Below are 13,293 nucleotides of genomic sequence, written 5' to 3'. Positions count from 1 at the left end.
AAAATAGAGTGAAACGATAACGCTGACTCTTTAGTCTTTTTCCATGTGTCTTTGTGATTTCCCCCCACAGGGAGATGAAGAATATTGATCAAAGAGCCAAAGACAAAAAACAGGCGAACCACATGTTCATCCAGCCTTCAACCTTCATTGAGGACTCCCCTGAAAAGAAATCTAGAAGAAGCCATCAGAGGGAGATTGCGTTTCTTTTGAGGTTTGTTTGAACGAAGACCATGGGAAAAGTAGAAATGTGAACACTTTAGGAATTCTTAATACGTGGAAAAGTATACATAAAAGTCCACTCGCTTTTATGTGTTAGTCACTCAACTCTCACTTTATTTTTATTATTATTAATGGCAGTAGTAAGAGCTACCAATGACTTTGTACTTCCTCTATGCCAAGCATTTTTACTTTACAAAGTGTATTATGAGTCAGAGCTCATAGGTTGCAAGTGCCAGGAACCCAGCTCAAACCAGCTTGAGTGGAAGGAACATCTCGTGGCTTTAGTAACTGGGAAGAGGCCACATTCAGGCTGGCTGCAGCCACGATGGACTTAAGGGCTCAATGATATTTTCAGATTCTCTCCCTTTCTTTCTTGACCCTCTTTGCCTCTGTGTGCTGGCTTGCTTTTCAAGCTGCCCCTGCCCTCAAAGAAAGAAAGAGGGCCAAGAACAGCCCCAACCCTATATCCTTATAAGTGCATGACCTAAAAGGAAGAGAGACACCCTCTCCCAGCCTCCATAAACCAAGCCTCAATAAAAGTCTCTGATGGTGTTGCCAAAAGCTCAGCCTCTGTACACTGGTGCCAAACTGAATCTCTGAGACAGTGTTGGGTAAAGTAGAAAATAAGAGATTTATTGCTTTGTCAGGCAAAGGAGGACACAGAGGGCTCCTGCCCTCGAAACTGTGTGTCCCAACCCGGGAGGATTTGATGAGGAGTTTTATAGCAGTAGTTCAAGGGCAGGGTTGCTGACAAGATTAGGGTGTGTGCAGGGCCTGCACTCCCTTAATCTCATCTCAGGTCTCCTAATCTTGATGAGCTTCTCTGGTCCCTTTAATCTTGCCTCAGGTGGTTTCTTGTCTGCTCTTCTGACCTTTGGAACTCAGGGAAAGTCATGGAGGCTGGAGTCTTGCCTACAAGAAAGAAGGGACAAAAAGGCTTTTGTGTCCAGGAGCCCCACAGGGCCCTTCTCGGTTTCAATGGCTCTGCTTGGTTCATGGTTCCACACATCCCTTCTGAACCAACACTGTGTTCAGGAAGAAGCAGTGCTATTACTAGCCAGACCTGACCGTCCCTGCAGCCTGAGAGAACAAGGCAAAGTCAGTGACATGGGGTAGAATTGGTGAGATGCCATCAGACAAAAACAACATGTGCAGTTTATTTGTATCTCAACAAAACCCCATTAGATAGCATAACACCCATTTTACTGAATAGAAAACTGAGGTACAGAGAAGCCAAGTGAACATTGACTGAAGACCTACTATGCCAGGCACTAAGGATACAAAGAAATAAATAAGTTAAAGTTCTTGCCCTCAAGGGCTCATAGTATAGAAGAAGGAAAAAGACATGGAAATAGATAACATGCAACAAATTGCATAGCTCCTGAGAGAGGACTTCAAAAGAGAACAGAGTAGGGAGCAGTCAGTTCTTTATATTTGCTAGGCAAGGGGGGAGGGGAAGAATGGGCTGGAACTCTAGGCAGAGAGATGTTCAAGCCAATTTGCAGAGCTAAAAGTTACCAGACTGCAGTTGGGTCTGGCTGATTAGAGAGTGAGGGAGAGTTGAGGCAATGAAGGGCATCAGAGGGTCTCACATGCCACCTTCTAGATTCTACCATCCTGTAGTGCATAGGCATCCAAGAGTCTACAGAAATTATAATTTTCAATTCTGGAATTTACATCCATTATTCTAAATAACATGCTTACATATGCATTTCTTGATTTCCTTTTAGACGTTATCTGTTGATAAGGTTTTCCAGATTGTTAAAAGCTATCAAAAACCAAGCAGCATCATTTTCCATATTCTCAAATGTACCATATATATTCTATGTATATCATATTAATATATTCTGTTAGGTAACGTGATCATAACCAGGACAGATGCAGTTAGCTGCTTGTCCTTTTTCTCTCCATTGCAAGCAGATGTAGACTCCTAAGGTTAAGAAAAAGTTGTGGCAGAAGATCCTGAAAATGAGAATATATTCTGATAATTTCTTCTTCATTTTTTTAATCTTGGAGTTCTCCTTCTCAGGCCCTCATCCTCCTCCAGTCTGGACTGGTGTGCTCAAGGTCTGCTCTCAGTTATCATTTTGGGGCTTCTTTTCACCATTATCCTAGGGCTTCCCTTAGTCAACTTCACTTTGTTGGAGTCTCCCAGGTCACATGTCTTTCTCTTTCTTGTTTACTCATTTTGCTGGACCACATCTTCTAGTAACTCTCAAGGGAAAGGTACGTAGAAAGTTTTTTTAGTCTTTACATGTCCAAAATGACTTTGCTCTTGATTAATATTTGACAAATGTTTTGCTGGGAATAAAATTCAAAGTCAATATTCCACAGGAATTTGAAAACATTTTTTTTCCTACTTTCTAGTTTGGCTGTTGAAAAATTTGATGCCGTTCTGATTCCTATGGTCTTGTATGTCACCTCCACCCTCCCCACCCCCAACCCCCGTGGGAGTTTTTAAGATATTGTCTTTCTCCCTATTATTCTGATGTTTCACAATCATGTGCCTTGGTATGACTCTTTTTCTTAATATGTTTCATTGGGATTGGGAAGCCTTCTCAAACTGGAGAGTAGTGTCCTTCAATTCTGAGAATTTTTCTTTTATTATTTCTTTGGTAATTTTCTTCCCATTATTTTCTTAGCTCTGTTTTTCTGGAGCTGTTATACTCAGTTGTTATACCTCCTGGACTGATTCTCTAATTTTCTTATTTTTATTCTCCTCTTGGCATCTGTGTGAATTTCTGTCCTACTTTCGAGAGGAGTCTCTACATTTTATCCTCCAATGACTCCTTTTAATTTTTAGAATTCTACTGTAGTATTAATTTCCTAGAGTGAGGTCTTATATTTTGGTTGTTTCTTTCTCATAGCATTCTATACTTTTTCATGGGTGCAATATTTTCATCTATTACTGAGAACATTAATCTTTATTTTTAAAGTTTCTGACCCCCATATTATTTCTGTGGGTTCCTTTTCTTGGGTACCTTTTTACATTTTTTGACTGTTTTCTTGTTTTGAACTCTCACCTTTGAACTCTCATCATTTATTTGGCTGCGCTGGGTCTTAGTTGCGGCACGTGGGAATCTTTTTTTTTTTTTTAGTTGTGGCATGCGGGATCTTTAATTGTGGCATGAGAACTCTTAGTTTTAGGTTCACTCTTAGTTGCAGCATGTGGGATCTAGTTCCCTGACCAGGGATGGAACCTCGGCCCCCTGCACTGGGAGCGCAGTCTTAGCCATTGGACTACCAGGGAAGTCCCCTGGGCTGTCTTTAGATTTAGGGGTGAAGCTCTAAAAAGCTGACAGTGGAAGTTGGTATCAGTGGTCATGACTTCTCAGTTGGTTGGCTCTCTTTTTTTTCATGATCAGGAAGCAAGCCAGCTTTCTCATTTGAGAGACTCTCCAATATCAGCCATTCAGTTTCTTAGGAGAAAATCCTCCAATCATTTGCCTGTGGGACATATGCCCGGCTAATGGCATTCTGGAAACAGAGGAAAGGAAAGGGGGGTAAAGATCCTGCATTTGGTAGGGCCAACTTCCGCTTAACTATTTTTATTTTCTACTAATCTACTATGCCCAAGACTGTAGCCTCTTTAATTTCCCCAGAAAGAAAAACAAAAGCACAAGAAAAACTTCCAATTTTCATTTGACTCTCAGAACAATTCTTTGATGTAACATATAAATTAGGATTTTATTTAGTCATATATAACAGAAAAATTAGAAATAACAATGGCCCAAAGGTTGATTCTCACATATAAAAGAAGTCTGAAGGTAGATGATATAGCCTGATACGGTGTTTCACGGGCTTCAGGGAGCCAGGCTCCACCATCCTAGCCCTTGGTATCCTTCCTCTGGGACTTCCGTGTTCCACCAAGACGGAAGTTGCTGGAGTTCCAGGCAACCTGTCTGTTTTCCAGACCAGATACTATAAGAAGGAAGGGAAGAAGGGGGCTAATGTCATTCTCAATCTCTGTCTCTCGGTCCCTCTCTCTCTCTTTCTTTAAATGTATTTTTAGAGGAGTTTTAGGTTCACAGGAAAATTAAGAGTAAGGTACAGATGTTTCCCATGCACTCTTGCCCCACCACATTGCAGAGCCACCCCCATTATGGACTTTCCCCACCAGAGTGGTATATTTGTTACAACTGATGAACCCACAGTGACACATCATAATCACTCAAAGTCCATAATTTATGTTAGAGTTCACCCTTGGTGTTATACATCCTATGAGTTAAGACAAATGTATAATGACATGTATCTATCATTATAGTATCATACAGAGTATTTTCACTGCCCTAAAAATCCTCTGTGCTACTCTTATTCATCCCTCCCTTCATCAAAACCCTGACAACCACTGATCTGTTTATTGTCTCCATAGTTTTGCCTTTTCCAGAATATCATATAGATGGAATCATACAGAATACAGCCTTTTCAGATTGGCTTCTTTCACTTGGTAATATGCATTTTAGGTTCCTCCATGTCCTTTCATAGCTTGGTAGCCCATTTCTTTTTAGGACTAAATAATATTACATTATCTGGAGGTACCATAGTTTATCTGTTCACCTACTGAAGGATGTCTTGGTTGCTTCCAAGTTTTGGCGAGTATGAATAAAGCTGCTATAAATATTCATGTGCAGGGTTTTGTGTGGATGTAAGTTTTCAACTCTTTGGGTAGATACTAACGAGTGTGATTGCTGGATCCTTTGGTAAGAGTGTGTTTAGTTTTGTAAGAAACTATCAAACTGTCTTCTAAAGTGGATGTACCATTTTGCATTCCCACCAGCAATGAATGAGAGTTCCTCTTGCTCCACATTTAGTGTTGTCAGTGTTCTGGATTTTGGCCATAGTAGGTGTGTAGTGGTATCTCACTGTTGTTTTAATTTGCATTTCCATGATGACGTGATGTGGAGCATGTTTTCATACGCTTATTTGCAGTCTGTATATCTTCTTTGGTGAGGTATCTGTTAAGATCTTTGGGGGCTTCTCATTGTGGTGGCTTCTCTTGTTGCGGAGCACGGGCTATAGGCGCTCAGGCTTCAGTAGTCACAGCACGCAGGCTTCAGTAGTTCCGGCACGTGGGCTCCGTAGTTGTGGCACGTGGGCTCAGTAGTTGTGACTCTTGGGCTCCAGAGCGCAGCCTCAGCAGTTGTGGCTCACAGGCTTAGTTGCTCCGCAGCATGTGGGATCTTCCCAGACCAGGGATTGAACCCGTATCCCCTGCATTTGCAGGTGGATTCTTAACCACTGCGCTACCAGGGAAGTCCCTTTGGCCCATTTTTAAATCAAGTTTTTTATTTTCTTATCACTGAGTTTTAAGAGTTATTTGTATATTTTGGAAAACAATCTTTTATCAAGTGTGTCTTTTGCAAATATTTCCTTCCAGTTCATGGCTTGTCTTCTCATTCTCTTCACATTATCTTTTGCAGACCAGAAGTTTTTAATTTTAATAAGGTCCAGTTTATCAATTCTTTCTTTCATGCATCAAGCCTTTGATGTTATATCTAAAAGGTCATCACCAACCCCAAGGTCATTTAGATTTTCTCCTATGTTACCTTCTAGGAGTTTTATAGTTTTGCTTTTTTTTTTTTTTTTTGAGTTTTGCTCAAAATGTGTATGCTCCATTTTTGAGTTAATTTTTATGAAAGATGTAAGGTCTCTGTCTAGATTCTTTTTTTTTTTTTTTGCACGTGTATGTCCAGTTGTTTTAGCACCTTTTGTTGAGAAGACTGTCTTTGCTCCATTGTATTGCCTTTGCCCCTTTGTCAAAGATCAGTTGATTATGCTTATATGGGTCTCTTTTTGGGCTCCCTATTCTGTTCCATTGATCTCTTTGTCTGTCCTTTCACTGATATCGCACTGTTTTAATTACTGTAGCTTTATAGTAATTCTTAAAGTCAGATAGTGTCAGTTCACCAGTGTTGTTTTTCCCCTTCAATATTGTGTTGTCTGTGCTAGGTCTTTTACCTATCCATATAAACTTTACAAATCGGTTTGTCGATATCCACAAAATAACTTGATGGGATTTTGATTAGGGCTGCATTGAATCTACAGATCGAGTTGGGAAGAACTGACATCTTAACAATATTGTCTTTCTATCCATGAACTTGGAATATCTCTCCACTTATTTAGTTCTTATTGATTTCTTTCATCAGAGCTTTAGTAATTCTCCTCATACAGATCTTATACATATTTTGTTAGATTTATACCTAAGTGTTTCATTTTTGGGGTATTAATGTAAATGGTATTGTATTTTTAATTTCAAATTCCACTTGCTCATTGCTGATATATATCAATAGGAAAGAGACTGACTTTTTAAATTTTTATTTTATTTTTTGGGGTGCCGCACCGCACAGCTTTGGGATCTTAGTTCCCCGACCAGGGATTGAACCTAGGCCTTCGACAGTGAAAGCACGGACTGCCAGGGAATTCCCACGATTGACTTTTTTTTTTTTTTGCGGTACGCGGGCCTCTCACTGTTGTGGCCTCTCCCGTTGCGGAGCACAGGCTCCGGAGGCACAGGCTCAGCGGCCATGGCTCACGGGCCCAGCCACTCTGCGGCATGTGGGATCTTCCCGGACCGGGGCACGAACCCGTGTCCCCCACATCGGCAGGCGGACTCTCAACCACTGCACCACCAGGGAAGCCCACGACTGACTTTTTTATATTAACTTTGTATCCTGCAAGTATGCCATAATCACTTACTAGTTCCAGGAAGTTTTTCGTCAATTCTTTTGGATTTTCTACATAGATGATCATGTCGTCTGTGAACAAAGACAGTTTTATTTCTTCCTTCTCAATCTGTATACGTTTTACTGTATTGTATTGTATTTTTGCATTAGCTAGAACTTCCAGTACAGTGTTGAAAATCAGTGGTGAGAGGGGCATGATTGCCTTGTTCCTGATCTTAGTGGGAAAGCTTCAAGTTTCTCACCATTAAGTATGATGTTAGCTGAATATTTTTGTAGATATTCTTTATCAAGTTGCAATAGTTCCCCCTATTCCTAGTTTGCTGAGTTTTTATCATGAATGGGTATTGGATTTTTATAGTGCTTTTTCTGCATCTATTGATATGATCATGTGATTTTTCTTCTTTAGCCTGTTGATGTGTCAGATTATATTAATTGATTTTTAAATGCTGAACTGGCCTTGCATACGTGGGACAAATTTCACTTGGTCACAGTGTATAATTTTTTTTTTTTTTTTTTTTGCGGTACGCGGGCCTCTCACTGTTGTGGCCTCTCCCGTTGCGGAGCACAGGCTCCGGACGCGCAGGCTCAGCGGCCATGGCTCACGGGCCCAGCCGCTCCGCGGCATGTGGGATCTTCCCGGACCGGGGCATGAAACCCGTGTCCCCTGCATCGGCAGGCGGACTCTCAACCACTGCGCCACCAGGGAAGCCCTAGTGTATAAAAAATTATTTTTATACATTGTTGGATTGACTGGCTTATATTTTGTTGAGGATGTTTGCATCTATGTTCATGAGAGATATTGGTCTATAGTTTTCTTTTCCTGTAACATCTTTGTCTGGTTTTGGTATTAGGGTAATTCTTGACTGGTAGAATGAGTTAAGAAGTATTCCCTCTGCTTCTATCCTCTGAAAGAGATTGTAGATAGGTATAATTTCTTCCTTAAATGTTTGATAGAATTCACCAGGGAATCCATCTGAGCCTGCTACTTTCTGTTTCTGAAGGTTATTAATTTTTTATTCAATTTATTTAATATATATATAGTTCTATTCATATGGTCTATATCTTCTTGTGTGACTATTGGCATATTGTGTCTTTCAAGGAATTAGTCCAGGAATTCCCTGGCAGTCCAGTGATTAGGACTCAGTGCTTTCAGTGCCAGGGCCCGTGTTCAATCCCTGGACGGGGAACTAAGATCCTGCAAACCACACAGTGAGGCTGGAAAAAAAAAGGAACTGGTCCATTTCATGGACCAGTTGTTTATAGTACTGCTTTATTATCTTTTTAATGTTCATGATTCTGATATTAGTAATTTGTGTCCTCTCTCTTGTTTTCTTAATTAGCCAGGCTAGAGGCTTATCAGTTTTATTGATATTTTCAAAGAACCAGATTTTGGTTTTGTTGATTTTCTCTACTGATTTCCTGTTTTCAAGTTCATTGACTTCTGCTCTAATTTTTATTATTTCTTTTCTTTTGCTTACTTTGAATTTCATTTGTTCTTTTTCTGGTTTCCTAAGGTGGGAACTTTAGATGATTGATTTCAGATCTTTCTTCTTTTCTAATATATGCATATAATGCTATAATTTTCCCTCTAAGCACTGCTTTCAGCACACTCAGCAACCACATTCTCTTTCAAGGAGCATTTCCAGAATCCCACAAGTTTTGATAAGTTGTATTCTCATTTTCATTTAGTTCAAAATATTTTTAAATTTCTCTTGAAACTTCTTCTTTGACCTATGTGTTATTTAGTAGTATGCTGTTTAATCTCCAAGTATTTGGGGATTTTCCAGCTCTATCTCTGTTACTGATTTTCTAGTTTGATTCCATTTTGGTCTGAGAGCAGGCATAATGTGATTTCTCTTATTTTAAATCTGTTAAGGTATATTTTTTGGCCCAGAATTTGGTCTGTCTTGGGGAATGTTACATGTGAGCTTGTGGAGAATGTGTATTCTGCTGTTTTGGGGTGATGTAGTCTACAGATGTCAATTACATCCATTTGATTGTTGGTATTGTTGAGTTCAACTATGTCATTGCTGACTTTCTGCCTGCTGGATCTGTCCATTTCTGATTAGAGGGGTGTTGAGGTCTCTAACAATGATAGTGGAGTCATCTATTTGTCCTTGTTATTCAATTACTTTTTGCCTTATGTAGTTTGATGCTCTTTTGTTAGGATCATACACGTTAAGAATTGTTATGTCTTTTTGGAGAACTGACCCCTTTATCGTTATATAATGCCCTTCCTTATCCCTGATAACTTTTCTTGCTTTCGAGGCTGCTCTGTCTGAAATTAGCATAGCTACTCTTGCTTTCTTTTGATCAGTGTTAGCACAGTATATTTTTCTGCATTCATTTACTTTTAATCTATAACCACATTCTCTTTTAAGGAGCACTTACAGAAGTCCCAAACAACATTTCCACTTATGTCTCATTGCTAGAATGTGACTACATGGCTACAGCAATTTCTTTCTTTTTAATAAAATATTGTTTTAAAAACATTTAAAATGTTCTTTTATTAAAATAATAATTATTAATATTTATAATTATGATATAATTGTAAATATTATAATTAATATTTATAATATTAATGAGGTACAATTTCCCGTAAGATTTGCCCACTTTAAGGGTACAAAATTCAATGACTTTTAGTAAATTTACAGAGATTTGCAACAATTACTACAATCTAGCTTTAGAATTTTTTATCACCCCAGAAAGTTCCCTCATGCCCATGTGTAGTCATTCCTATTACCCTCTCCCTTTTTAATAACCTGCCTGGAAATACCATATAACAGTACCAGTTTATTTCAAGGGCCAGATATTAGTCACATGGTGATGTTAGTTTCAAAGGAGGCTGGGAAATGTGTGACGGGTTTTTTTTTTAAATCTGGCTCCATTGCTAAAGTAAAAGGGGAGAGTGGATGATGGGTTGTTAACTAACCATCTGTATCACAGATAGATGGTGTTATACTCTCCATTTCAGAGATGAAGAAACCAAAGCTTAATGAGTTATGAAATTTAGCCAAGGAAAACTTTCAGTCTTAAACCTTCTAGTCGAAATTTTCCTTCAAACCAGAAAAAGACCACATTTTTTTTATACTAGGAGTTTAGCTTGAGGCCCACCTGTTTGAGCCATGGAATACTATAAGTTCAATGGTCACTCATTAGCAGTCTTTCTGATATCCATATTAGATTCTCAGAAATACAAAAAGCCAACTATTTTAATTCATCAATATTATTGTCATTCCCTCAGACTTGACTATCCTTCAACTACTTCTTTTTTTTAATTGAAGTATAGTTGATTTACAATGTTGTGTTAATTTTTGTTGTACAGCAAAGTGATTCAGTTATACATAAATATACATTCTTTTTTATATTCTTTTCCATTATGGTTTATCTTGGGATATTGAATGTAATTCCCTGTCCTATACAGTAGGACCTTGTTGTTTACCCATTTTATATAATAGTTTGCATTTGCTAACCCCAAACTCCCAGTCTGTCCCTCCCCTACCCTTTCGACTACTTCTTAATCTAGCTAACCCCTCACTAACCCTTAAAACCCAGTTCAGGCATCACCTCCAGGAAGTCTTCCCTGACTTGCCTTCTCAGGGTATTGTCTTGTGCTTTCCTGATCACATGCCACAGAACATAGCCTACTCTAGTTATAAATTTGCTTGTCCATCTCCCTAGATTGAGGTTTGTCCTTAAGGTCAGGAATACTGCCCTAGATGACCTTTTTTTCCCAGGGCCTAGTGCAGGGCCTGGCACCCAACAGGTCCTCAGTCAATACTTAGAAGATGAATGAGGGAGTCGTTGCAGTGTGTTCAGCACTCTGAACACACTGAACACACTCTGAACTGAATAACTCTTCAGTTATTTGCTATTGCCAATGTTACTGACTGTTTTGTAAACTTTTTCTTTCAATACCTATCAAGATTCTACTGAAACCTTTGAAGAAATCGCACTGAATTTTTGAGCCAATTTTTGTTGATGTCTTTTTTGTTTCCCCCACAGGAAGGAAAAAGAGGAGAGGGAAAGCGAATGGAAACAGAAGTTGAACTACTCTTCCTTCTCACCATCAAGCCCTGATGAATTCCATTCCCTGGAACTAGGAAGTCCCTACAAAATCTCTGATATTTCTGCTACCAGGTAGAACAACAACAGGAGAAAAAGAAAATTGTGGCCAAACGCTGAGAAATAGAAATAACTATTCCCAGGATAGGGGAAGGATTCCACTATAGTTTTTCCTAGGCTGAGTGAAAAGCAGGAGTGGGGAGATTTTTGCTTAGGTCACTACTTTTAGTCGTGCTAACAATATTAAATTATAATATAATAATCATGGCTACCATTAACTAACTGTTCACTCTGTACCAAGCACTAAGGTAAACACTATACAAACATGACCTCATTTTAACCTTCATAACAGTCCTATGAGGTAGAGATTATCCAGTGCATTTTATACAGCAACAAGCCCAGATTTGGAGAGGTTTCAAAAGTTCCCTGCAGCAGACCCTGGGTAAATAACAGTAGACACAGTCCCTATTCTCAAGGGGCTCACAGTCTGATAGAGAGAAGGCAGATATATCAACAAATAAATACCATAAGTTCCAGAAGTGCTGTTAGACAAAGGAGACAAAGAATGCAATGGCCTGGGAGCCATGCAGACACATTTTATAGAAGTGGTGTCCCTTGACCTGAGTCTGGAAAAGATAAGGTGTTTGTAAGGCAGGAGGAGGTGGATGAGGCAAGGGGTTGGCATTCTCAGTAGATGGAGCAGCAGAGGCAAAGGCTCAGAGGCAGGAAGTAATGTGGCAGGAGGTCAAGAAAGTGTGTGAGGGGCTCCAGGAGAGGTGAGCCTGGAGAAGATTCCTGGACAAATCATGAAGGGATTTTATTTTCTAAGTCGTGGGGAGCCACGAAGGATATTAAACAGGGAACCACGTGGCCATATTTGGATTTTTAAAGTCCTGATGGCTGATGGTGGTCTCCATGAAGGGAGTATGTATGTACTTTGAGGGATTTGCAAAGTCTCCGGCAAACATTTACCTCTATGTGAAACCCTGACTATACCACTTGATCAGTAGTCCACAAGCTTTCTTGATCTTGTATCTTTCTTAGTAAAACATTTATGAGAACTCAGCCCCTCATAATATATTAATTATTCAGTAGTAATATATATAGTTCTAGGCTAATATAATATGTATACTATAATATAATACATACAGAAAATAGAAATTAAAAAGAATGAGATAAAAATATATAAATAGAAGTTCCAGTATCTTCTCCTATAATGGATCCATTGTGGATCCATCTATGGGTGGGGATGACTACCCTGGATGAACCCCAGGTAACAATTAACCGGGTAAGGGAGTTACCTTTTAGTTTCCCCCACAGGAGAAGATGAAGCAGTAGAAGGAGCTTTGACTCTAAAAAGATCTGGGGTTTGCCCTGCCCCCTCTGTGACTTTCAGTTAAGTTACCTAAATTCTCCAGGCCTGTTTCCTTGGCCATAATAAATGTGGAAGTTTGTTAATGTGTAAACAAGCTAACCCATATAAAGAGTCTGGCATAGAACTTGTCAATAATTAATAGGCAATATATTATTTTCATAAGCTTCTTACATTCCTTAATCCAGGAAGCCTTCGAGGATGCTTGAGAGCACTGGTCTGGCCCAGCCCAGAAAGACTCCCTGGTCTTCTAAGCCCTGGACCAGCTGGGTTCTCATCTCTTAGGGCAGTCCTTACCCGGTGCTTACCCATCATGGGGGACTGAAATGTCGAAGCTCCAGAAAATATACAAGTTCTTATTCATAGGGAAGAGCCTCCAAAGTCAAAAGTTTCACATTCAGATGGGGCACAGCCTGTGTCCAAAAATGTCCCCCTAGACACCTCTTTCAGAGATCATTAAGGACTGGTGACCCCAGACTTTTAGGAGCCTGAGGAGGAGCAGACCTGCTCTTCCTGTTACAAACACTGGAAGGGAAATTGAAGGGAAGATTTCCCTGGCCCTGTGATAGGCATATCCCATCGGTTATCTTATTGAAGTCTCAGAACAGTCCTGTGAGGTAAATTTTATTTTTCTTGTTTTTTTTTTTAATATTTATTTATATTTGGCTGCGTGGGGCCTTAGTTGCGGCACACGGGATCTTTCATTGTGGCGCATGGGCTCTCTAGTTGTGCAGGTGGGCTCCAGAGCACGTGGGCTCTGTAGTTGTGGTGCAGGGGGTCAGTAGTTGTGGCACGTGGGCTTAGTTGCCCCGTGGTATGTGGGATCCTAGTTCCCCGACCAGGGGTCGAACCCGCGTTCCCTGCATTGGAAGGCAGATTCTTAACCAAAAATAGGAAAGTCCCCCTATTTTTCTTGTTTTTCAAAGGAGGCAACTAAGACTCACTTGAGTTAAG

At 39.8% G+C, this 13,293-nt stretch overlaps 1 protein-coding gene across 1 annotated transcript in view; it reads left to right on the top strand.

Moving 5' to 3' along the window:
* FAM227A (family with sequence similarity 227 member A) overlaps positions 1 to 11,046 on the top strand; it is a gene marked incomplete at both ends in the record, with an annotated part of 80,382 nt that extends 69,336 nt beyond the window's left edge. The window contains 2 exons of the mRNA XM_082666193.1: positions 71 to 211; positions 10,908 to 11,046. Coding sequence (XP_082522319.1) covers positions 71 to 211; positions 10,908 to 11,046 — 280 coding nt within the window. The remainder of the gene's footprint in view (positions 1 to 70; positions 212 to 10,907) is intronic.
* Between the last annotated feature and the right edge of the window lie 2,247 nt (positions 11,047 to 13,293).

The sequence above is a fragment of the Grampus griseus genome (assembly GCF_964374135.1).
Source record: "Grampus griseus genome assembly, chromosome: 11".
Taxonomy (NCBI): domain Eukaryota; kingdom Metazoa; phylum Chordata; class Mammalia; order Artiodactyla; family Delphinidae; genus Grampus; species Grampus griseus.
This window is presented reverse-complemented; position numbering and strand designations above follow the sequence as displayed.